At 41.2% G+C, this 25,754-nt stretch overlaps 2 protein-coding genes across 3 annotated transcripts in view; one reads left to right on the top strand and one right to left on the bottom strand.

The window, feature by feature from the left end:
* The window catches only part of CENPP (centromere protein P), a 257,893-nt gene that overhangs the window by 106,711 nt on the left and 125,428 nt on the right, over nucleotides 1-25,754 (bottom strand). The window lies entirely within an intron of this gene.
* ASPN (asporin) lies at nucleotides 1,231-24,458 on the top strand. Of its 2 annotated transcripts, XM_062208492.1 has the most exons (9): nucleotides 1,231-1,516; nucleotides 4,791-4,933; nucleotides 8,319-8,597; nucleotides 11,115-11,227; nucleotides 15,849-16,062; nucleotides 17,199-17,309; nucleotides 21,757-21,850; nucleotides 22,207-22,345; nucleotides 23,954-24,458. In XM_062208492.1, exons 3-9 carry the CDS (start codon nucleotides 8,342-8,344, stop codon nucleotides 24,149-24,151), a joined length of 1,125 nt encoding a protein of 374 aa, XP_062064476.1. In that variant the 5' UTR covers nucleotides 1,231-1,516; nucleotides 4,791-4,933; nucleotides 8,319-8,341; the 3' UTR covers nucleotides 24,152-24,458. The 2 variants fall into 2 exon arrangements, with proteins under 2 accessions (XP_062064476.1, XP_062064475.1); XM_062208491.1 differs by lacking the exon at nucleotides 4,791-4,933 and having other exon boundaries at nucleotides 1,232-1,516.

Raw genomic sequence — 25,754 nt, 5'->3', positions numbered from 1 at the left:
AAACAAAACAACACATTGTGCAGCACACATTGGATTTTACTCAAAGCTTCCTGTTTATGACTAAGCTAGGATGGAATTCGGGCTGACGTTGGATGCCCTGGATACAAAGATGAGTAAGATCCACTTCATACTTTCATGATGTTTCAATTCATCAAGTTAACAGATAAATTTGCAAGTAAAACATAATTGCACAAACAGTATGTGAGCACTCTACCCCAATCAGGATGGCTGCCATCCCCAGGTCAGTGGGGGTGAAGTAGGTCCTGAGCTACGCTTAGGGCTGGCCTTCTGAGGGCCAGAATACAGATGCGGGGCTGAGTTTATTTTAGTGAGGGGGGAATAGATACAACTGCCTGCTCCGCACATTCCTCCATGACTACAGCTGGCTCACTTCAGTATTGCGGCCATTTCTTGAGAATGGGAACACGGGTCTTCAGATTCTTTGACAAGAAAGAAGTTCTGCTAACCCACTGGAAGAGGTCTTCACAAACAGGCAGGCATCCAAATTCACACAGCAATCTAGTGGTGCACAGGTCACCTACACCAGCGAGTGTCACTAGAGTTAGAAAACTCTCTCTTGAAGCATGTCTTAGCCGATGCAGGACCTGGGCAATCTCTCGGGGTGGGTAGAGAAGTTGGAACAAATATGGATTTTCTTCCGAGCATGGCACCTTCCTGCTCTCAAATCATCACCAGCACTGTCACACCTGATACGCTCTTACAGAGGGAGGGTGGCTAGATGAGTCCTAGGGAGTCACCTAGACACATGCAGCTGTCTCATATCACACTTTTTAGGCCAGCCAGCAGCCACAGGGCCTGGTCTGCCGTTTCCCCAAAATGCCTGTGGCTGGCTAATAGCCCTCTATTGCCAAAGGCTTTTTTAAAAAAAAGTCTTGAGAAATATGCTTAATGTAATAGCTCCAGTCATTAGCAGAAAACAAGAGAACGGCTCCTTGCTCAGGTTCCTCTGGAGCTTGGGTTTATACCTCAATTATGTTGGCACTCAATACTGAGATTGAGAAATGTTTTACTAGTCTATATTGGGTGTCTGATTTTTAAAGTTGTAATTCACAAGCCTTCATTCACTTAAGAATTTCCTATGTATTTTTTCAAATCAGGTATTTCTTGAGTGACTCTGACTGCACTTTCAATGGCTGGTTGCCATGCATTATTAAACTCTCCCACCTCCCCCCCTTTTTTTTTAGAATCTTCCAGTAGACGTCTAGAGTGTAGCTAGAAGTCTTGGCTCTGATACAGACAGTGATGGAAAACATATGAGCAGTAACGAGTTTTAATCTCACTGCTCAGTCCTAACATGGACTAATCTGTGGCAGCAGTTTACTCCAGCATCACCCAGGGTGCAGCACACCAGGCTGTGCTGCAGGGCGCTTTTTCTTTTAAATGCAACACCTTCTCATCTCTGCTGCCTAAGCAGTACCTGGGAACATTTATATTAAGACGAGTAGTACATGGTGGGTAAGTTCTACTTTCAAGAGGACTACTCTCTTTCAACAAGGTATGTTTTCATGTCTGCCTTACATGTATAATTACTTTATAGTAAATGCTAAGGAGACATTAATGTTACTAGTAAATGTTTGTAAATAATATTAACATTTAAAGCTTATCTCTGATTTCTTAAAAATCAGCACTTTTAACACAAACCTAACTTTGTGCTCAAAATTAATCTAGTTTATGCATAATTGATTTATTTGAAATACAATTATGACTATTTATAACTAAGTGAAAACCTGTCAATATGCTTTACCATAAATGTTAAGCTGACTTATTTTAGAAAATCATTTAAATAAACATTTCAATAAGTCCTTCTAGGAAAATAACATTAATAATTAATGGTAGTGAAGTTTAGGGATATTACAGATAAACTAAATAAAACAGTAAATATTTCTTTCAAAGTATAAAACATTTCAAATGTAATATAAAAATGTGAATAATTCAAATGTAATTTTTACTTACACATTTGAATATCCATATTTTCCCTCAATAAATGTATTCCTTATTCTTATGTAATAAAATGGTACTGGATAGTTAGGACAGAAATCCTCATAATTCCAAGAAAGAGCTCAGGATAGAAATTCTCAGAATGCCAAGAAAGAGTACTTATCAGCAATAGTTTAAGTAGCTCTATATTAGAGATTTCTGTCCACAACTCCATAGAATTTAACATGCTCAAGGATTCATTTGTCTTCCCTCAACCCAAAGTAAATGTTTGATTAAACCTGGATTGAAACAAATTGAAGAATGAATTCAATGTAGAGCACAGCATTCCACCATGTTAACTACTTAGAGGTGTGGCAGCCAAGAAACCCTGGCCACATGGGGTAGAGACTGAGTCACAAAGAACCTGAGGGGGTTTGTATCTCTAAAGTTTTTTTTTTTTTAATTCTACAAGAATCACAGAGTTGTTAAGAAAAAAAGGAGGGAAAAGAAATCACAGTCTACACCCCTGTGAAAGCATCTAGATGTTTGTTTTTGGCATTAGGCAACACTGCAGGGGTACAGAGGAGGAGGGGCCAGCTTCTGTTACAACTGAGTGCTACCTTAAAATGAGTATTCTGGTACCTCATCTGAAGTGTGAGGCAAAACAGACTTAATAAGCGTAAGTCTTAAGGCACTGCAGGAAACATCAGAAAAATGGGAGGTTTTTGTTTTTAAGACAGCAGCTAGGTTGCTAGACATACTAAAAAACATGATCAAATATAAAAATTGGTATAAAAGGAAAGACAGCCAGAAGTTCTTTAATCAGAGTGCAATTGTACCTCTAGGTAAAATTAATTATTTCTTTGAGAAGAGTGTTTTCTTTAAAAGTATCAATATTCAAGAACAAATGGTACCATGAAAAAGTGTCCACATGCATGTTAGATCTTTGTTAGCTTACAAGGCTATGCTTTGATTATAGCTGAATTTAGTTTGGATTCCTGCTGTGAGATGTATAAAGCATGCTGACACATTTATATGGTAGCTACCACTGGCCTTATGAACAGAAAGAAATGTTTATGCAAAGGAGAAAAGTTGCCCAGCAAATCTTTAAATGTGGGATTTAAAAGTACAGTGACTTATTTACTTAGTAAGTGTCTGAGAGGAAATACCATTTCCTTAGACAAATTTTCCATTCCGAGCTTGTGGACCAGCTAAGTGGTAAAAAGGAAGCTTATATACTATTTAGCTATATTTCCAGTCCTATTACAAACTCTGAGAAACTGGCCAAACCTTCTGCCTTTTCCAGAGGAAAGTTTGTTTACACTCCGGAAGTAACTCTGAGATTAAAATACACAAGGAGGAGGTCGGCCTGGGAGTTCTGCATGTCCCATGTCTCGGCGCCTTGTCTGTAGGCAGGCGGCCCTGGGAGGAAAGCCCTGCAGGTATCTCCCAGCTCTGAGCCGCTCTGATTTATTAGGAACAGCAGCAGCACTGCATTCCAAATAGCAATCTGGTGAAGAGAAACCTGAAACCAAATCCAAAGCTTTCCAGGGTAGAAACCACTGGCGAAACTCGTCTAAATCTGGAAAATATCGAGTCTTCCTGAGACCAAGACATAAATATTTTTTACAGTTTTAAAAATAGCATAACGTGAGGGCTGTCAAGGCTAATAAAACAGAGTTCAAACCATATTAACACACTCAAAATTTCAAAAACTAAAAGCTGTATCACTTTAAGTGAGCATACTCTGCACCTTCTTCCTGAATAACATGAAAAAGCACTGCTCCCCTTGCTTCCTTCTGGCCATTCCAGTGTCTCTCTGTTGGTGAACAACTCTACAGCAGGAACAGGGAGAGGGCAGGACCTGTAGTCACTTGCACTGATCAAGGCTGTGGGAGACTCAGCACCCTCAGCAGATGTAAATGGTGAATTCCTCATGCAGTCAGGGTTGTCTGAGTTTTCTTTGCAAGAAGCCAGGATGAGCGAATTCAAAAGATTAACTTTATATGGCTGACAGAAGACAGAATAGCACAGCAAAAAGAATTTGCCAGAAGACATTGTTGGTCTCTGTGTCAAAGCCTTTCCCAAGGCTCAGACTGCCTCAAGGTGCTCCCTAGGAGTCCTTCACTGTGCAAAGTCGACGTGCTCCCTGATCTAGGATATTCTGGAACGCTCATGACCTGGAGGAGCTTCCTCTACATGACATTCCCTATTTCCATAGGTCTCCACTTCTTACCTTTCACTTGGCAGAGAAGAGCAAAACAACTCATGCAGAAGTGGCTGCCTCAATCAACAGCCATGGACGTGGTCCCCACTACTGTAGACAGCGCTACTATCTAAGGCTAGCAGGCAGAAGTCTAAATTCATATTTTCATTCTACTTTGATTTTGAGTAAAGGCAGAGAGGATCTCATGAAACTCGGTCTAAGAAAGAGGTGGGCTGGTCAGTACCCAGAGGCAGGAGGTAGAGAAGCCAGTCCACCTGGGCCCACTCTTCCTTGTCTGCCCTGGGTGCCTTCCCGTTGTACTCTCAGCTTCCCTTCTGCTCCTCCTTCGGAACCTGAAGCCACAGCGGAGTCTTCTGAGTCTGCTGAGTTACCTGGCCATGGGAAGAGGGGGGCCAGGGGGATGTTGGCGGTGGTAGATCTGGGCCATCAGCCCATGGCATGCACTTGAGTGAGGCAGCCCCCACACACGCTGCCAGGCCTCAAGGAAAACCAAGAAATGTCCTTGGCACCCCATGTGGAACTCTAAAAAATATATGTGTAACAAGAGGAATATGTTAAAGTTTCATAGTTTTCTTAGTTCTATATTTCAGTTGTATTATGTGCTAAATAGCTTTTTCTGGTCTAGACTGGCAACCTAAAGTCCACACAGCTCAAAGTTTCTGTGAGAAACACTTAAACAACCAGTCAACTATAGAAACTTCATCTTCTATAGACCAGAACAAATGGGGCCAGGCCTCAAGAGACCATGAACCCCAAACAATTTCCCAGGTAGGTGTTTTTGCTTTGCCTTTGAAGGTAACAGATCAGAACAGTGGGTACCGCCTATGCTAAGTCTGACGCTACAGAAGGACAGGGAAAGCAAACATACATTCAGGACCAAGGCAAGGATGATCTTGCTGGCAGACTGATACTTAAAATACATTAAAAGCAACATAATCAAAAACTATGCAGGATAAGGGCCGACACTGTGGTGTAGTGGGTAAAGCCACAGCCTACAGTGCTGGCATCCCATATGGGTGTTGGTTCAAGTCCCGGCTGCCCCACTTCCAATCCAACTCTCTGTTTTGGCCTGGAAAAGCAGCAGAGGACAGCCCAAGTCCTTGGGCCCCTGCACCCATGTGGGGGACCTGGAAGAAGCTCCTGGCTTCAGATAGACCCAGCTCCAGCTGTTATGGCCATTTAGGGAGTGAAGCAGTGGATGGAAGACTTTTTTCTCTCTCTGCCTCTCTGTAACTTTGCCTTTCAAATAAATAAATACATAAATATTTTTTTAAAAAAAAACTATGCAGGAGAAAAAAAGATACTTCAGTCATAATCCCACTGTCCCTCTCCCTAAGTCTGCACATTCTGTTTAAACATCTGCCCTGTCATGCAGGCTCACAGACTTCTTTAATTCTACAGATCTCAACAGTAAACTGAGAGTCTGAGAAGATACACAAAGTAATGAACTTTAATTTCAGAGCTCTGCCCACATGTAGTGTTAGACATCCTTCCCTTCTCCTCTACTCCATCAGTGTATAAAGCTGACACTGCCTATTTGTTGTTCTTATGTACTAATGTAGGTCATTTATGTGATTCTATTAATGACCTGACATTCACATGTTAATTTCACAATACTCCCTTGGAGCAGCTGAGGAGGCACTGGGTTTTTATTTCCTAAGAGGGGAGGTGTAGGAGAGAGGGGCAGGGGATACTTGCTCCCCTCTGCCCAGGCGGCATCCTGACATGTGCCTGGGGATAATGGTGTCTGACAAGCACTCCATGAATCACTCCAGTAACCTCCAGCAAAGCCAGAGACAGACCCTCATTGCTGAGGTCAGACAAGGTCAAGAGAAGCTTTGCCCTAAAAGACAGATAAATCTGAAGTAATAACAAGCTTTGTGAACCAAGCTGATTTCCTGGGGAATGAGTATTTTGGAGACTGAGGCACAGTTGGGAACAAAGCACAAGGCAGCCAGGAACCACCCAGAATGAGGTCAAAACCATCATGGGTCAAGTCAGGCAGGTGGCCAAAAAGAAGAGACAGGGACGATGGGCAGAAGGAATGAAGCCCAGGTGGTCTCTATTCCCAGGAACTAAGGAATACAGGAGACCAACCTGACTGAGGGCAGTAAGACAGCGATTGCTAAGCCGGTGATTTCTCACCAGCGCTGCTCAACAGAAGCCACAGGATCTTTGTGGCCAGCAAAATCTCTCGCTCTGCACTGGACAATCCTGACCACGAAGTCCCCTCTCTGCCTTCCTGATCTGAGCTAGATGGTGCCCCTTCCATACAGATGTGTACAACACAGACATTGGTGGACCATTAGGTGAGAAGGCATGACAGTGTCTGAGAGATTCGAGCTCTCTGGACAACAGAACTGGGCTGCAACAGCAGGTAGCACAGGCAGGGAACTGGGACACAGAGATCTGGGTGCTGCCTCCACACCGGCTGCATTGATGATCCTGGATGAGCCACCAAGGCTCATTTGTGTCCATTTTCTCTGAGATACAAGTCTGGAAGAAGCTTTCAACTAATGTTTCCACAAAATATTACCAACAGGAGCATAGGATTGACTTCAAAGAGGGATCCAGGATAGGATTACTAAAATACAGAAGTTTTTTGCCATCTTTAATTTGTCCTACCCTCTGTTCCCTGGCAACTGAATGTGGATTATCACAGGAACACCACAAACATGTGGCTGGTGCTATCCAGCTACCTAGTGGGCAAATAGTCATGCCACCATTTGTATTTTCAGAGCACATAAAGAATTAAATAATGTAATGATTAGGTTAACACCTCATGATAGGATTTTCTAACCCTCTTTTGATAAGTAAAAGACACACTATTTGCAAGTGAATATTCTAATAAGTTAAACAGTTCACTTCTGATTCTTAAATCCAAAGAAAAAGCAATTCTGTAGGGAGATGGAAAAACAGACTTCTGGGTCTTCCTGAGGCTGATCTGGCCTTGGCTGCGGGTGCTATCGCAGCACCGGCCTGGCAGGTGGCTAGGGGACCAGGGCTGAGAGACATCCGTGAAGACCTCTGCTGGGGCCGAGTTTGTGGTGCCCACTAGGACTTGGGCTCACCAACAGGCATTCCTGGGTTATACCTATTTTGGATGATTCCATGTTTTTGACAATTTCTAAGAACATACAAGTTTCATGGGTGGCAGTTACAAAGCTCTGATATGTAAACACACCTGTGGGAATATTAGCTAGCAGAGGGCCACAGACCTATGCTCTGAAGGCTCTCATTCCCCTGTGTCTGCTTTGTGCAAGCTTTGAAAATGCATCTGAAAACAACCTGGCCCCCAACAAAAACAAAAGAAAAACAAACACACACACAAATTCAGTGGAAAGACGAACAAAAAAGGAATCGTCTAGACATCAGATGGTTTGGATCAGGTATTAGGCAATGGAATAGATTAGAACGAAAAATATCCTAATGACATTGTGGAAAAACTGACCATGACGAGAGCGAAGCTGGGAAGAGAAACCAGTTAAGGAAAACTTGCAGATGCTGTCCAAAGGATGTGGATATTAAGATTATGGAAACATTTTGGGACTAGTGAGTTAGGTATGATAATCTGCTTTTCTTTTTAAAAAACATTTATTAGTTTTATAATTAAAAGCAGTATTTGTTTGTCATTATAAAAAATGAATTAAGACAAACATTATCTGTGGTTCTACCATCAGAACCATATCATCAATTAGGTATATCTGTGCCTATTTTCGTTTGCTTATTTAAGGGTTTATAAGTATAGTATGTATGGATTTATGTTTCCTTTTTGATTTCACAGTATTTGAGATTTTAAAATATATTTATAAGCATTTTGTGGGTTCTAAACTATTTGGTGGAATAAATATACCCTATTTTATTTTACTATTTCCCTTTAACCAGCAGAATTGTTTTTAAGCTTTTCTTTGCTATTAATTCTGCATCTCAGTGCACTTTAGAATTATTTCCTGGAATTAGATTATAAAAAGTAGAATTATTGAATGAAAAACAGATTTTTAAAACTCCCTATGCATTTTGGTTTCCAAAATGTGTTATAAATTTGCTGTAAACTACCTAGCAATGGATAGGAATGCCTTTTCATCACTCTGCCAGATGCAGGCACTGTATCTATTCAACCTCTTTTGAGTACTCCATGTTTGCCTGGTCCTAGGCTGACTCTCCACACAAGTCACCATGAAGGAAAGCGTACTCCTGCTGCTCCTGGCTGCTCTGTGCTCTGCCAAACCTCTCCTCAGCCCTTCACATCTGACCCTGAAAAATATGATGCTGAAGGACATGGAAGACATGGATGACGATGACGACGATGATGATGACAACTCTGTGTTTCCAACCAAAGAGACAGTCAACCCATTTTTCCCATTCGATCTGTTTCCAACGTGCCCATTTGGATGCCAATGCTATTCACGAGTTGTGCACTGTTCTGATCTAGGTAGGGAATATAAATCAACTTTCTATTGTTTTTGTTTTCTGAGAAACAATGTTATTCTCACTAATTAAAAGGATAGAAAAAGTCCTCACTGAAATTGCAAAAATCATCTCATTACTGGCAGAATTTTTCATTTAAAATTTTAGATGAAGATAGCAAACTGTAAGTATATCCAAACTTATTTTTAAAATCCAGAAAATCTGAGAAAAACAATGGGAATATTATCTCTGGACCATTTCTTTCCCTTCTTAAATTGAACCAAAATGCTACATTTTAATTTCCTTCAAAGAAAATGGGTTTTGCTGCAGTTTCATTATAGTGTGTTAGCAGGTTGAGATTGTACTTTCTAGTAGAATTCCATTGCCTGTTCAGACAATGAAATGGGTTATAGAGTTTATGAAATCTTTAACCTAGACACTTTAAAGATAATGCTCTATTTCTTTTGAATGACTTGGGTTTAGAATTGTCTAGAGAAGTGGGGCCGCTGCTGTGGTATAGTGGGTTAAGGGACCACTTGCAGTGCTGTCATCCCATATGGGCACCGGTTCATTTCCTGGCTGCTATATTTCTGATCCAGCTCTCTGATAATGCACCTGGGAAAAAAGCAGAGGAAGGTCCAAGACCTTGGTCCTCTGTACCCAGGTGGGAATCATGGAAGCAGCTCCTGGCTTCTGCAGCCATTTGGGTGGTCTCTCTATCTTCCTCTCTCTGTAACTCTGGCCTTCAAATAAAATCAATAAATCTTAAAAACAACAACAACAACAACATTGCCTAGAAAAGAGATGGTTCAATTAAATTCTCTTTTAAATTAAAAATTCCCTGCTGAGTGCATTTTGTTTCTAATTCTTCTAATGAGGGAGCATTGGAGAATGTCTCACATGCTGCGTGGGAGTGGGGGGGAGTGCACATTCAGAGCTGTGCCCAGATATGTCCAAACAGGGGACGCTGAGACCAGTGCCACTGTGAAAGCTGAGACCTGGCTTTAGCTTCCACTCAGAGGCTGATGGCCCGGAGGGATACTTCCAGAGCCCATCTGAGCAGATGTGCACACCACCTCCCCTAGACAAGACCAAAAAGGGCTGGTTTGCCTCTGTTCCTGCCTCAGGAAATGAGATTTTTTCCCCAGGGTTTCAAAGTCATCAGGGGCAGGTGGGAGGAATGCATTGGTCAAAGCCTGTGTTACAAGGAGGATTCTTTCCCTTCCCCATAACTTCCTCTTCATTTTCTGAAACCAAAATTACCCATTTTTATAAATATGACAAAATTAATCTATTCTCATGAGCAAAACTGACATACTTCGATAACTTCAGTTACCCTCTTTCCTCTCCCTATCTATGTTTCAGTTTCTTCAAACAGTGACATAGGTACTTTCCTCTCCATACATGCAAGTGCAGAAGAAAGTACACAGGGCTTGTAGAGCAGAATGTTGAAATTTAGGATAAGTGGATATTCTGTTCTTCAATCTGAGGTGATTAAATGCATGACTGCCCTTCAGGAGTGAAGATACTCCTATCAAAAGTACGTTCGTTTCTACAGCCTGCCCTTAAAACGATAAAGAACCACCAAAGGAAGGACTATCACATAAAGTGCCAACGTAGAAAGCCAGCTCTGAGAATCTCAGTGTTCACTACAATATTCTTACCACTTTCTGAACATTTTCATAATGAAATACTGGGAAAAATAAGAAGGCTGCAGGCTCCTAATACACACCTGCTGCAGGGAGAACCAACAGTGAGCAGGAAGTAGGAGTCATATCACCCTCTCCTGACAACTTCCTGCTCACTGCTTTCAACCCAAGGGAGAAAAAAGTTTGTCCTGCAGTCATTTAGCGTTCAAGCGTCAACACAGACACGAAGCAAGCAGCCCTACTTCTGAGAAAAAGGAAAGGAAAGGTACTGTTGCACCTGTAAGAGGAACAGTGACCTGTGCTTCAGTTACATCTCTACGATCTTGAACTGATGCTGAGGGTGATAGGCAGACCTCAAACTTAGATACTAAAATAATTACTATAAATCAAAGAATTTAGACTAGAGGAGTTGACTAAAGAAAATGGGTAAAATTTTTGATAATATACATGCAAATAATCTAATTTATCCATTTCTGAAGAACTGTTTTTACATATTAAGGCTTGCTAAAATGACTAAGAACCACATATTCCAATTTCTCACTACTGTAGCACAAAAACTTTCAAAAAAAAAAACAAAAACCCAGTAACATTCTGTAGGCCAAAGTGCACAGCAGAAGCAGTGCCTTACTCCTCACCTCACAGTAATTCACCCTGGTTACCTCTTTTATGAGCAGCTATGATGACAGCCAGATCCAATAAACAGGTTACCTGAAAAGACCCCGAGGCCTTTCCAAAAACCAATGATTTTCTTACCTATTGTAACAGTTAAGTCAACTGCTACTTTTTGATAACTGCAGACTCAAACTAAAAAGAAAAAAAGCACCTTTCTAGCACACTTGTGATTTTGCCTTAGCATGATTCTCTAGCACATAACATGTGTGTTTATTTCTCAGGTTTGACTTCAGTCCCAAGCAACATTCCGTTTGATACTCGAATGGTTGACCTTCAAAACAATAAAATTAAGGAAATCAAAGAAAACGACTTCAAGGGACTCACTTCACTCTATGTAAGAATAAATGCTCATATTTTAAAATAGTTATGTGAAAATCTTTATCCCTGCTAAAATGATTACTTATTCTGCATTAGTCCTCATTTTATGTATCTGACAAAATAGTCAGCAGGATTTTCTCATCATTTAAAAACTATAGGTTTAATTCAATTAATGACATAATTCAACTAATGCTTATAGCTAACAGCTGGGTGAAAGGCAATGGGCTACACCTTACTAGCCCTTAAATAAGCCTGCCACAATCCATTCAGGTGGTAAGGGTCACATGCATGAAAACCAACATGAGAACAGCTCTCTACAAGGGTCCCTGGTACAGAGTGTGAGAAATCTGTGCCTTAGGATTCCATATAGATTAAATATGTGGGGGCCGGCAACGTGGCTCACTTGGCTAATCCTCCACCTGTGGCGCCAGCATCCCATATGGATGCCGGGTTCTAGTTCCGGTTGCTCCTCTTCCAGTCCAGCTCTCTGCTGTGGCCTGGGAAGGCAACAGAGGATGGCCTGGGTACTTGGGCCCCTGCACCCCCGTCGGAGACCAGGAGGAACTGCCTGGCTCCTGGCTTTGGATCGGCACAGCGCCAGTCGTGGCAGCCATTTGGGGAGTGAACCAATGGAAGGAAGCCCTTTCTCTCTCTCTAAAAAAAAAAAAAAAAAAAAAAGAATAGATATGCGTATAGGTTCTGTCCTGGACAGAAGGAGGAATACGTCTTTCCTCATTATGTTTATTAATATCATTTTAATGTTTTTATGATTCAAAAGGGTATTATTTCTTAACACGTTGAGTCTTTGAAATCTCAGTACGTAAAGTGTCTGACTTCATCTGAGACTGGGTTTGGAGGCAATGGGACCTCGCATGGCTGCAGCTGTGGAGGCATCTCCTGCCTAAGCACCACTACTGCCTCGCTGGGCCAGCTGTGTGTCTATAGAATGGCTCTGCTCTGCACTGTCCTGGAGGGAGGGAGGCCACTCCTAGGCTGTCTTCCCTGTGCTGGAGAAAACAAATGCATAGTCTGTCACCTTGAGGTTTTACAGTTGAGAAGGGAGGAAACACTTTCACTATGTCAGCCCTTCCACCTTGCAGGCCTGCTGTGTCTGTCTCGGGCAGCATCAGAAAGTGATCCTCCATCTGAGAGGTGTGAGGTCACCCTGCCTCCCCATCATCCTGGGGCTGAGTACATGCACACTGATCACATGCAAGTCACACTAAGGGATGCTATGTCTCTACATCAAGTCTGCACAGCAGCCTCCCTGCAGAGCCTGGCCTTCGTGCTGTATTATCTGTCCCCTTCCCTCCACACTGCACACATAGCTCAGATTCAGGAAGGAGCCATATGGAACATAACTTCCGTACATGTTTAAAAATGAGCAACTTAAGGGCATAGATTTATTTTATAACAGGCCTCACTTAAATATTAAGACAATCAGAAACAACACAATGGATTCCACCATGGATCCACCCAGTCCATCCCAGTGACTTCAAACATTGAAGTTTTAGGGAAGAGCAAGATTAGTGTCCAAGCAGAAGTTGGAAATGTAGCCTAGAAATGCCTTTACCAACTCTTCAACCCTTAGTAACCAGAGTAATAGCTCATCTCCCCATTAACACCAGAGCCATGAAGCTTTTAATTACATTTTAGCGCTCTAGGGACAGTCCAGAGGGAATCATTTATCCACTGGAAATGAGACTCTAAATGGCATCAGAAGTTTTCCTAGCCGCCCCCTCCCCCTTTTCTAAATTTACTTTTTTGAAAGACATAGTAAGAGAGAGAGACATACACACACACACACACACAATGTTGATTGATCGTTCATCTGCTGGTTTACTCTCCAAATGGTTGCAACAGCCAGGACTGGCCTAGGCTGAAGCCAGGAGCCTGGAACTCCATTCAGGTCTCCCACAAGGGTGGCGTAGGCCTAAGTATTTGGGACATCTTTCACTGCCTTTCCAGGTGCATTAGAAGCTGGATTGGAAGCTGAGTAGCTGGGATGCAAACTGGTACTGATAGGGGATGCCAACATTATGAACAGCAGTTTAACCCACTGCACCACAATGGTGGTCCCCTCCTTGATTTTCTTTTATACAACACTGTGTTTAGGGGTGAGTGTTTGAGAGCCAGATAGCCCTGGCTGAGACCTCTGCTCCCCTATGAGCTTAACCCTGGGAAGAGGCCTCACCTTCCTTAGGTCTAAGAGGGGTGTCAAAAGCCTGGAATTGACAATAGTTAAGACTGAGTGCATGCAAGGTGTTCAGCAAGAGTAGGGTCTCACTGATAACCAGTGTTACTACCAGGCTGGTATAAGGACCCCATTAACAACCAGTTTACTGCTGAGTTGGTACTAGCAGTTTTACTCAACATACCAATGCGAAATTAAATGTTTTAAAAATTTGAGAGGCAGAGAGAGTTCAAGAGCTCCTGTCTATTGATGTACTCTCCAAATGAGCACAACAGCTAGGCAAAGTTGGGAGCCAGGAACTCAACCCAGCTCTCCAATGTGGGTGGCAAGAACCCAATTACTTGAGCCATCATTTCTGACTCGCGAGGTGCACATTAGCAGGGAGCTGAAAACATGAGCAGACCTGGAATTGAACCCAAATGCAAGCATCTTAACTGGCATCGTCATTGCTGGGCAAAAGGCTTACCCCACAAAGCATTTAAAAAAAGTTTATTTGTTTACTTTAAAGGCAAAGTAACAAAGAGAAAGGCAAACTAACACAGAGAGAGGGAGATCTTCCACCCACTGGAAAGGGAACTCTTGCTCATCTTCAAACGGCTGTCAACAGCCAGGTCTGGGGCAGGCCAAAGATGGAATCCAGGAACTCCATCCTAGTCTTTAACATAGGTGGTCGGGGGTAAAGTACTTTGGGCTACCTTCTACTGACGTTAGCACGGAGCTGGATTGGAAATGGGGCGGCTCTGATATGGGATTCTAGCATTGCAAGTGGCAGCCTAACAAACTATACCACAACAACACCCACTCCCCCATAAAGTAGTTGCTTTATACTTGCATTGGGGAGATATTTACAAAACACTTATTTATGATAATTATCAGATACCTTCTTTAAGGAGATCAAAAATGTTTAGACATTTCCCAATTCTCCATGTTATATTCCAGTTGCTGGTTCATGTTCAGGCTCTCATATAGAGGACAACACAAGTAGAGAGTGCGTGAGGTCCTGGGACACACTCAGAAGCTATACTTTTCTCACCTCTGTCTTTATGTATGACAACACTGTGTGTTAATAATGAATTTACGTCTTGGGACGGCCACTTGGGTAATGTTCATGTAGAAACCAACAGTGAGAGCACAGCCAGCTAGCTCCTTGCTTAAGAGGTCAAGGGGATTTAACAACCCCACCTTTGTGATCCACCAGCTTGTTAAATCTCCTCTCATTTTTCAATGTAACTAAAGGAAGGGGGCATGCTTTTGGTAGTATCATCATCAGAAAGGAGTGTCCTTTACCAGTCTGTGACAGCACTGGGCATGATCTAACAGTGGCAATCTATCTGGAAGAAGAGTGAGAGAAGGCAGTACTAAGGGCTGAGAGCGAGATTAATGTTGATGGAGGGAATTTACCCTGTAGCCCAAGTGTGTCTATCTCCGCCATGAAAAGAGACCACCACTGTGAGCAACACCAAGAAGGAGCCTTTCCTGTCTGTAAACAGTGGGAACATCATTGCAGACTGGATCCGTGCAGAATTAGATGATCTGGATTAGGAGAGGGGATACAGAGGTACTGAAACTGCTAAGTTACTTGTCATTGTCCTTGGTAAACACTGAAAATTGTTTCTACAAAGTCTGGCAAGGAGAAAGCTATGTCTATTTTGCAAAATGAAAATAGTTACTAGGATGACCAAGGTGTCCCAGTTTGTCCAGGACTTGCCAGTTTCGGTTCTAGTTTGTACATTCCAGCCGACTGAGACACTGGTCACCAAGCATGGTATGTTACAAAAAACTTGATGAGAGAGTACAGTTGCACAGATGCAAGCTCTTTATTCCTGGGGTTAGATCTCTTCTGACAGGTGTTCCCCTGAGAAATACCCATGGAGCTGAGAAGGTGTTTCTCAGGATCCATTCTTTATTATCTCCCCAAGACTTGAAAATGGGACAGAATGCCAAGGGCCCCTCCATAGTAGGTAGGCCTCTATTCTGGGCAAAATGGAAAATGCTGTACACATGAAAGGAGAGGCTAGTAGATAAAATCATGCAAACATATTTGATGTGCACTAAACACAATTTTGTAGAGTACATAAGATTCTAGGATATGAGAAAGATAATATGGTTGTTCACTTCCAGGAATGGCTGGGTAGAGGTGGAAGCTTCAACCACATAAATGTATCATCTACCCAAAGATAAAAAGATGAGTGTGCATATAAAGATAAATGTGTGCATAACCCAAGGGTGCAAGAACAATTACCAAATCTTTGCACCATTCCAACTCAGTAGTAAATTTTTTTTTTTTTTTTTGCAAGCTTAGGATTGTCTGGGAATTTTTTTACATGGTGATCAAGAACACAAATGACATAAATTACATTGATTTCCATGACTGACTAATTATGGTAGAATACCAGTAAATCAAATCCACTTCCTAATGTAAAACTTTTTATGCTTTATCCAGGCTTTGATTCTGAACAACAACAAGCTAACAAAGATTCATCCAAAAACCTTTCTAACCACAAAAAAGTTGCGAAGGCTCTATTTGTCCCACAATCAACTAAGTGAAATACCACTTAACCTTCCCAAATCATTAGCAGAACTCAGAATTCATGATAATAAAGTTAAGAAAATACAAAAGGACACATTCAAAGGAATGAATGCTTTACACGTTTTGGGTAAGTTTTCCATATGAAAGGGGCATCTTGAAATTATAATCAACATGCAGATGTAGAACATTTAGTCATCAATAACTTAAAAATCTTTATCTAGATAAACCACTTACAAACCAATTAAAATGCCAAATAAACTTTATAGTATTTAACATGACTTTTGTAATTCACTAAGAATCGCCTCTGAAAAACCTAACTGACCTCCAGTCAGAAAATCACATTAATAGAATCTGGGTTAGTCTTAATTAATTTAATGCATTGTATAATTTTAATGCATTCTATAAACTACTCAAAATGTATAAAATTAATTCAGATGCTATTTGGACTGTAGCTAACTTTTTTTGTTGTTGTATTTGAACTCCACCATATTTTCCTCCCAGCTTCTATTATACAGTCATGCCATCTTCCCATATTAGCCACGCAAAAATTCCTAACCAGGGTTCTCATTCATTTATCCACTAATTCAACCAAGTGCCTGGCAATTACCAGTCTCTTACTGGCATCCTGTCAAAGTTACATTTTTCCTACTGAAATAATTTGACTGATTTATAAGTTTAGGAGACAAACTGCACACTAAAAAGTGTAAATTTTAAGCTTTTTATCATTTGAGAGGCAGAGAGAGAAAGAACTCACATCTGCTGGCTCACTCCCCAAATGCCTGTAAGGGTTCCAGTGGGGCAGAAGCTGGAAAATAGGAACTCAATTCAGGTCCTCCATGTGGGTGGCAGCAATCCAGTCACTGGAGCCATTCCTGCTGCCTCCAAAGCTGTGCATGAGCAGGAAGCTGGAAGCAGGAGCATCCTTAGCTCTGACTCAAACCCAGGCAGTCAATATGGGAGCCAACTGGTGTCTTAACTGCTACTGTAAACACTCCCTCCACCACACACATTTTGAATCCAGGAAGGAAGATCTTTTTATTCTGATACAATTATTACTACAGTAAGCCTTTTCCATGCTCCAGGCTGGAGAAGGATGACAATGTCATTCATTTTACAGTTTAGAAAGCACAAAGCCGCACTTGCTGAGGCTGACAGCAGAGTGGACACGTAGCTCAATGATGTGGCTCATACTGCTCAAAATGCTTGTGGGATGTCTCTGCGGCGAGTTTCCTTCGTGAGCTAACCCGTGTCATCTCCCCACAGAAATGAGCGCAAACCCTCTTGAAAACAACGGCATAGAGCCAGGGGCATTTGAAGGGGTGACAGTGTTCCATATCAGAATTGCAGAAGCAAAACTGACCTCAATTCCGAAAGGTTTGTATTTATTTCAGATATTTTAAAAACTTATCCTTCAATGATTATTACATGTCATATGTAAACTGTGCAGTATACATTGTCAAACAACACTGCAATTAAAGATCCATGCATCAGTGCATCTGGTTGGTATTTTCTCTCTCATACATATGTAGTGAATTTTGTTTCTTGACAGTATCAAATCCTATTACTGTGCCCCAGTGAGAATAAACATTAAGAAGCAGTGAACTTTCTATCTCCCTTCTCTTTGCTGACACTTACTCATCTGTATCATACTCTGTGAAGCACACTGGAGGTGAATTTGGTAGAGAAGAGGGCAGCAACAGCTAGAGCCGTGTACCTGTGGCGCTGCAGGTCCAGGCAGGGCCCGTTACGCCAGCCTGAGCAGCTCTGGCTCCGGCCGGGTAAGGGCTCTGTCCCTAGGCGTGCTGGGAAGACTGATGAGTCCACATGCAGGTTTGTGTACCTGGTACACAATAATTTCCTTGTGACACACTGGTTACCAAGAGGAGCCCTGCTGTCATCATGACGGCTTCATGGGACCTGAGGATGGCACTTCCAAGTAAAATGTTCAAGTTTGCTGGATGATAACTAGCTGGCCAGGCTACTTTTCTTGGAACTCATATTCAAAGTCATGGTTTCCTTACCTCAGATGAGCTCCTTCAAACTTGCTCTCCTTCACCTCTCTCCCTCCACTACCCTTATGATTAACAACATGTTTTCTCCTTCCTTCCATTCTTCCTTCCTTTATTTGAAAGGCAGAGCTACAGAGAGTGAGAGTGAGAGAGTGAAAGTGAGTGAGACAATACAAAAGTTGCACTTTGTAAATTCACATTTATTAAATAAAAAAAAATAACTATATAGCAAACAAAAGAAAAAAAGAGTGAGTGAGAGAGAGGTCTTCCATCTGCTGGCTCACTCCCCAGATGGCCGCAAGAGCCAGAGCTGAGCTGTTCTGAAGTCAGGAGCCAGAAGCCTCCTCTGGGCCTCCCACGCGGGTGCAGGGGCCCAAGACCTTGGGCCATTGTCTACTGCCTTCCCAGGCCACAGCATAGAGCTGTATAGGAAGTGGAGCAATGCTGGCGCCGCGGATTACTAGGCTAATCCTCCACCTGCGGCACTGGCACCCCGGGTTCTGTCCCGGTTGCTCCTCTTCCAGTCCAGTTCTCTGCTGTGGCCCGGGAGTGCAGTGGAGGATGGCCCAAGTGCTTGGGCCCTGCACCTGCGTGGGAGACCAGGCAGTTGCAGCCATGAGGGGAGTGAACCAGCAGATGGAAGATCTCTGTCTTTCCCTCTCTCTGCAATTCTTTCAAATAAATAAATCTTAAATTTAAAAAAGAGCAAAGTTGTGATTATTAGTCATGTGGTAATCTTTCAATATCCCCATAGTTTAATTCAAAACTAAAAAAGTAAAAAGCCACCTTTAGTTTTGAAGGGAGTAACTGTTTTTCTATAAGAAACCTAAAATGTTATATACATTTACCTGCTTTCATTTTTAGAAAAACAAATTATAAATTCTACTCACTCAGTTAAACACATAACATCCCTTTCCTATAGTGGAAGTGGACATGGAGTAAGGAAGTCAGGGCAAGGAAAAGAGGAAAGGCAGAGAGTGGGGTCAGGCAGCATGTGGGGGGTGGGGGTGGGGCTGCTGCTTCCGACTGTCTCCCAGGGCCAGCCTTTCTCTGTGTGCAGACACCAGATGTATGCTATAGCGCATGATCGTTCTCTGTGTGCACAGACTTAATGTCAGAGGGCCAAGTGCTTTTCTGGGTGCACTGACCTACCTCGTGTTACAGGGTGTGGCTCTCAAACTTCCTTTGACATTCAGAGGTGAGTTAAACTTTTTTTTTCAATATATTTTGAGGTCAGACACAATGCTTTTTAAAAATTTTTATTTATTTTCATTTTATTTGAAAGGCAGCGACTGGGACTGGGAGGGAGACAGAGAGATCATCTATCTGCTGTTTCATTCTGCAAATGGTTGCAATAGCTTGCGCTGGGCCAGGTTGAAGCCAGGAGCCTGGATCTCAATCTGGGTCTCACATGGGTGGCAGGGACCCAAGTCCTCGGGCTACCACTGCTACCTTTCAGGATGTGGATTAGCAGGAAGCTGGAGCCAGAAGCAGAGCCAGGACCTAAACTCAAGCACTCCAACCTGGGAGGCAGGCCTCTTACCTGCTGCACCAAAATGCCTACCACAAGGTTCTTGTCTTATAATTTATTCATTAGAATGTGAAAGCTGACTGCAGGCACATTGCAATTCCCCCTATAGTCAGATGAAATGACATGGACCTTTCAGGGTTCCCCCGCCAGTTAGTATGTGTCTCCCTACCTATTCCTTTGGTGAGGGACCATCTGAAATCAGATTTATGCTAACACAGATTTATGCTAACAGTTACATCTCTGCTCCCCTGTGCTGTCCTCTGCTTTCCTCACATCCTAGGGACATGAAAGTTCCCTCAAGTTCTTCAAAATCTTCCAGAGATTTCTGTTTCTTTGATTTCCTACTATCCACTCTATGACAGGCTGGCAGTCAGCACCATCTATGTCTTGCATGATTTTTTTGTATATATGATGAGCTGCTCAATGAGGATATACGATCTCTGAGGACACAGGCTTTGTCTCCCATACTGGAGGGATCATAAAGTCACGCCAGAAATATAGTTAAGGTCAAGTCAGAATTCAAAACATTAGAAATCTCTCAGCTTATTTACAAAATTCAAAATAAATTCAACCCTTAAGACAACTGTTTTTCACAAGATATTGTAATTTCTCCATCAGTCTTTACCACTAATACGGGATGAAAATGTTTCAGCAAGAGTTGAAAAAAATAAAGCCCTTCCCAGCTAGCTACCCAGAACCTTTGGTTGCAAATAATAGCTTGTATATAGGAGTGGGGAAATGAAATTTGACTGATTCTCCTGTTCAGTCTCTTTCTTTCCAGCCTCAGTTCATCTGGGAAGGGGTGGAGTCAGAATATGCAGTGTGAGAACAGAAGGAATATTCACAAGGCATCCACCAGGTGTTAGAACACTGAAGATATGATTCTTAATTAACAAACAAAAACTACTAAAAATTTCTAGAATTATGCATATTGACTTTATCAATAATAAAAATCCATATGTTTATTAAAAATTTTAAAAATTCATCACCTCTGGGCATTGCACCAATTCCTCACTTGAAATAAAGCCTTTTTGTTGCTTTTTCTGCAAAAACTGTGTTACAAAGTAACTAAATAACTGATGAGGGAAAATTCTTTAGAGAATCTCAGCTAATGAAACCATGAAGAACCACAAAATAAAAAGTCACCATTTTCTAATTCCTAATCAATGAATGGAAGAATGGATGAAAGCGGCAACCACAAATGTTAAAACTACCAGGTGAGAGGTGCTCCATCTAAATCAGATCCTGCCTCTGGATCAAAAGAGATAAGGGCATAGAGAATCCTGGTATGTGGTGTCATACAGAAATGGTCAGCCAGATCCAAAAACAAGTATCTTAAGTAAATTAAAATCTGAAACAAATCAATAAAAGAAGGAAAGAAAAGGAGACATACAATGTAGAAAAACAGAGATTTTGAGATAAGAACCAAACGTATTATGTTTATTTGGATCCTGGACTCGAACAAATTAGCTTTAAAAGGATATATCTGAGACATCTGAATATTAGATGCCAATAAAAAATTACTGTTAATTCTGTAAGATGTGATAATTGATGGTCTTATGTCTTAATTAAAAAAAAGAAGAGGATGACCTTATCTGTTAGATACATCAAGTAAAGAATTTACTTGTGAAATTACACTACGATGGGGCCAGCATAGCACGGTAAGCCTCTGCCTATGGTGCTCACATTCCATACGGGCAGCTATTCAAGTCCCGGCTGCTCCACTTCCAATCCAGCTCTCTGCTAATGTGCCTAGGAAAGCAGAAGATGGCCCAAGTATTTGGGCCCCTGCATTCATATGGGAGATTCAGATGGAGTACCAGGCTCCTGGCTTCAGACAGGCCCAGCTCTGGCCGTTGTGGCCATTTGGGGAGTGAACCAGTGGATGGAAGACATTTCTCTCTGTCCCTCCTCTCTGTTTGTAACTCTACCTCTCAAATAAATAAAATCTTAAAAAAAAAAAAAAAGAAAAGAAATTACACTATACATGGGATTTGACTTGAAGACTCCAGAAAAAAAAAAAAAAAAAAACAAGTAAAAATATAAGTAAGTCAATAAATAAATGGGGCAGACAAAATAAGATTGAGAAAAACTGTATAACTGATAACTGTTGATATTGGGGCAACAGGATGGTGGTTTACAACACTAGTTCCTATTTTTGTGTATAGTTAAAATTTCCCACAACAAAGTTCAATTGCCTAAAATCTACAATCCCAAGCTTGACAAGTAAATAACGGGGTTTGATCTTACTTGAGCTAACACATTTTTCTTTACTTATCAGAACTACCATCAACTTTACTGGAGCTCCATTTAGATTACAATAAAATTTCAACTGTGGAACTTGAGGATTTCAAGCGATACAAAGAACTGCAAAGGTAAATGTTCCCAAAATACTAACTTAGAAGTGAGTCCTTCCGACTAAGGCAGAGATCACCACTGGGGCCCTGGAGAGTGGAGGGCCTGAGAGTGCTTTTGCTGGTGTCTGGCCCACCAAGCAAGAGGAGGAAGAGGGCGCTTTTCAAATCTCCCTTTGGTTGAATGTAGCGGAGGTAATTTCTGACAGCGGAGACAGCTGCTGCATACTGAACCAGGTCATTAAGTAAAGCAAGGTGATACCTTTCTTCGGGCATACATAAAATCAGGGTAGGCACATATTCTAACTAGGTTCTGTGGTGTTTTCAGCTAATTGTCAAACCTGAGTAACAGGGGATGTATTTTATATCATTTTTAGGCTGGGCTTAGGAAACAACAGGATCTCAGACATCGAAAATGGAAGCTTTGCTAACATACCACGTGTGAGAGAAATACACTTGGAAAACAATAAATTAAAGAAAGTCCCTTCAGGATTACAGGAGTTGAAGTATCTCCAGGTAAAGCATCCTGTGTTTGACAGATATTAACACTCTGCTTTTCATAACGCACAGTATTTCTCAAGCAAACATGAAGCAAGCAGCAGGGCTGTGCAAGCATGACAGCTCTCTAGGCTGCATGAGGTGTTCTCCAAGAATAGCCTCTATGCAGACATCCCTGGAAGCCCAGGACCCATGCCCATTTCCAGTTTCTCTTGTAGAAACTTTTGGGGCCATGGCACAGAGGTACTGGCTCAGCTGGTTTCAGGTTTCCGGGGGTGGGAGTAGCAGCACAGAGGTAGGATTGGGCAGGGTCTTTTGTCTTTTTGTTCTAGAAACACTTCACAAGGCAGAGCAAAAGATTAAGATTCAGGTATCCTCACTATGAGTGTGGTGTTAGTTCACAAGTGTATGTTCTTTCATAAACACAGACCAGAATACACAAGTGACAGAAGTCATGATCATGAGTTCACATTTTGTCATTACTAGAGGTCCTTTCCTTCTATTATGGCAACTCTTAACTCACTAGGATGGGTCACAGAAAGTGAAAACAAATTTGTACATAATTTTAGAACTTGCACAATTTCTCTGATTCTCATTTATGAGAATTTCTACTTGGTATCATTGCATCTCAATCCATTTTGCTCACATGCTTTCCTTGTTGTACAACATCTTCATCTTCTAAGAAGCAAAAGACATACTGAGAACAAAACTGAAGGCTGGGCACTTTTCTTCTAGATTGCCTTCATGCACATTCCACTCATTGAACCCCTCTGAGCCACATCTCAAGGTGACATCATTGCTTTGACCTCTCTGAACATGGCTTGTGTATGTGGGTGTCCTGTCACAAAGTCCCTGAGATTAATATGGGACAGAGGAGAACACCAAACTTAAAACATTTTAGCAATAACTGGAGTTGCTATGATTGGACAGAATCTAGAACTAACAGAGCTAATATCCCAGTTTTGTCAACTAAAGACTACAAGTTTTTAATTTGCCAAAATTCTGACATTTGCTTTTATGTCTCAGAAATTTCACTGTTATAAAATCTATAAAACTGTGATTTGTCCATTTATGCAAGTGAAACATTCAACTATTGATGCCATATTACAAACTATGTATTTAAGATGTTGGCATATCTTTCTATAAAACAACTTAAAAAAATGCAGTTCTTTGCCTTGATCACAGAAAATGCCAGCTAACAATTTCTTCATATTCACATTGCTAGCTTAATTCTTGGAACGTTGAATGTCATTCTTCTGCTCATTCCTAACACTTTTTGAATGTACTACTGTAAATATGGCACACAAATAACTGTGTATGTGTGTGTGTGGAACAGAGAAAGAGTGAGAGAGAGAAAATGGTCCAAGTGATCAGGGAGTATGCTCTTGGCCTTACATGAATACCACGCCACTCCTCACTCCCAGAACATTTTATTGAGTAAGAGACAAGTCTGAGTCATTATACAGAATTTAATTGCATAAACGAGTACATCTATTTTAAAAGAAAATACATTCAAATCAATGTAAAATAATAGATGAATAAATCCACAAATGCTGACTATAAACAGTCTCTTCCTTTTACATCGACTGGGCATTTTAATCCATTCTTTTTTTCCTATTACAACAGATAATCTTCCTTCATTCTAATTCAATTACGAAAGTGGGAGTGAATGACTTCTGTCCAACAATGCCAAAGATGAAGAAATCTTTGTACAGTGCAATAAGCTTATCCAACAACCCGGTAAATTACTGGGAAATACAACCTGCAACATTTCGCTGTGTTTTGAGCAGAATGAGCGTTCAGCTTGCGAACTTCAGAAAGTAATAATTACTCATGTCCATTTAATATAAAATTAAAAAATCTTTACATTTGGAATACTTGAACTCTATTAATAATGGTGGTATTTTACATACAAGCTAAGATCTGTCTCAAGTGGCAAGTCCACTGATGTTTTATGACAAAAAATTTCAACAAAATTTTGCCACGCCATTCATATATAAGGATTAAGAGAAACAAGCATCTAATACAGCTTCTTTTCATATACAAATGATTTTGCATCAATCTCTTGGCTTGAACATTCCTTTCTCAGTAGCAGAAAAAGACATTCAGTATTTAACCCTTGTTATTATGTGCATTTTTAAAAGAACTGTACTGTAAATGGAATGCTTGACTTAGCAACGTTTGTGCTCTTTCATTTGCTGATAGAAAAACATAATGGACACGGACAGTTATTTGAAGAGTATATCATACTAATCTTATCCTTTAATAACTTGAGTAGTACTGTAATATTTCTAATCATGTTGAATTACGGTTTGATACAATCATACTGAAATTCTCATGTCTTAGAACTTTTCTTTTATTAAAGCTAACTTCTTATAATAATAATGCCTTCAGTAAGTGTTAATTATCAACTCAACAGATGCTATTCACTAACAGCTGGTTTTATAACAAATTTCTTTTTTAATTATTTTTCCCTGATTATAAAACCTCTGTAAAAGTGCATAGTGAGTGTTTATATAAATTTGTAACACATTTTTAACTATCAGTTACTATAAGCTTTAATAGCATGTCAATTGTTAGATTATATAACACTGTCACCTCAACTCTAAGGAGTATCTTCAGGATGTCGCTCTGGAGGACCTTGCTAGGATGAGTCTGAACACTATCGATTTTACACCAGACTGTCTCCTAAACCTCCACAGCAGAGGTAACTATGAGAACCGCATTGGTAATAGAATAGGAGAGCATCATATAAAACAGGAAAACCTGACAATTCTGTATAAAAGTTAAGAAATATTTTATGTATTTTTATGGGTATTCAACATAAGTAAAATTAGAAAATGAGATCATTAAAAATGTTGGTTTGAAATAAAATATTTGTGGTTTGGTTTAATTTTTCCTTTTTCTATCTAGGAACATAAATCACTTTTCAGAAAACTCTTATTTATTTATAACGTTTTTAGGACAGTATTAATGCTTATTCTTATTAACTGCAAAAGCATGTAGTTCCTTTGCTACGAAAGGTAATCACCTTTAGGTTAAACTACCTCAAGAAATAGATTTTAGGCTGGCACCGCGGCTCACTAGGCTAATCCTCCGCCTGCAGCGCCGGCACCCTGGGTTCTAGTCCTGGTTGGGGTGCCGGATTCTGTCCTGGTTGCTCCTCTTCCATTCCAGCTCTCTGCTGTGGCCCGGGAGTGCAGTGGAGGATGGCCCAAGTGCTTGGGCCCTGCACCCGCATGGGAGACCAGGAGAAGCAGCACCTGGCTCCTGGCTTCGGATTGGCGCAGCGCGCCTGCCACAATGCACCCGCCGCAATGTGCCAGCCATGGCGGACACTTGGGGGGTGAACCAATGGAAGACCTTTCTCTCTCTAACTCTGCCTGTCAAAAAAAAAAAGAAAAAAGAAAGAAAAAAGAAAAAGAAA

Source organism: Lepus europaeus, chromosome 12, assembly GCF_033115175.1.
Source record: "Lepus europaeus isolate LE1 chromosome 12, mLepTim1.pri, whole genome shotgun sequence".
NCBI classification, from domain to species: Eukaryota; Metazoa; Chordata; class Mammalia; order Lagomorpha; family Leporidae; genus Lepus; species Lepus europaeus.
The sequence above is the reverse complement of the archived record's forward strand: the minus strand, read 5'-3'. Positions and strand labels throughout refer to the sequence as shown.

Excerpts from the sequence above, each read along its gene's own strand:
- ASPN (XM_062208492.1), top strand. The coding sequence starts at position 8,342 with ATGAAGGAAAGCGTACTCCTGCTGCTCCTGGCTGCTCTGTGCTCTGCC. Across the intron at positions 21,851-22,206 it reads CGATACAAAGAACTGCAAAG|GCTGGGCTTAGGAAACAACA; the intron begins GTAAATGTTCCC and ends TATCATTTTTAG. Across the intron at positions 22,346-23,953 it reads AGGAGTTGAAGTATCTCCAG|ATAATCTTCCTTCATTCTAA; the intron begins GTAAAGCATCCT and ends CTATTACAACAG.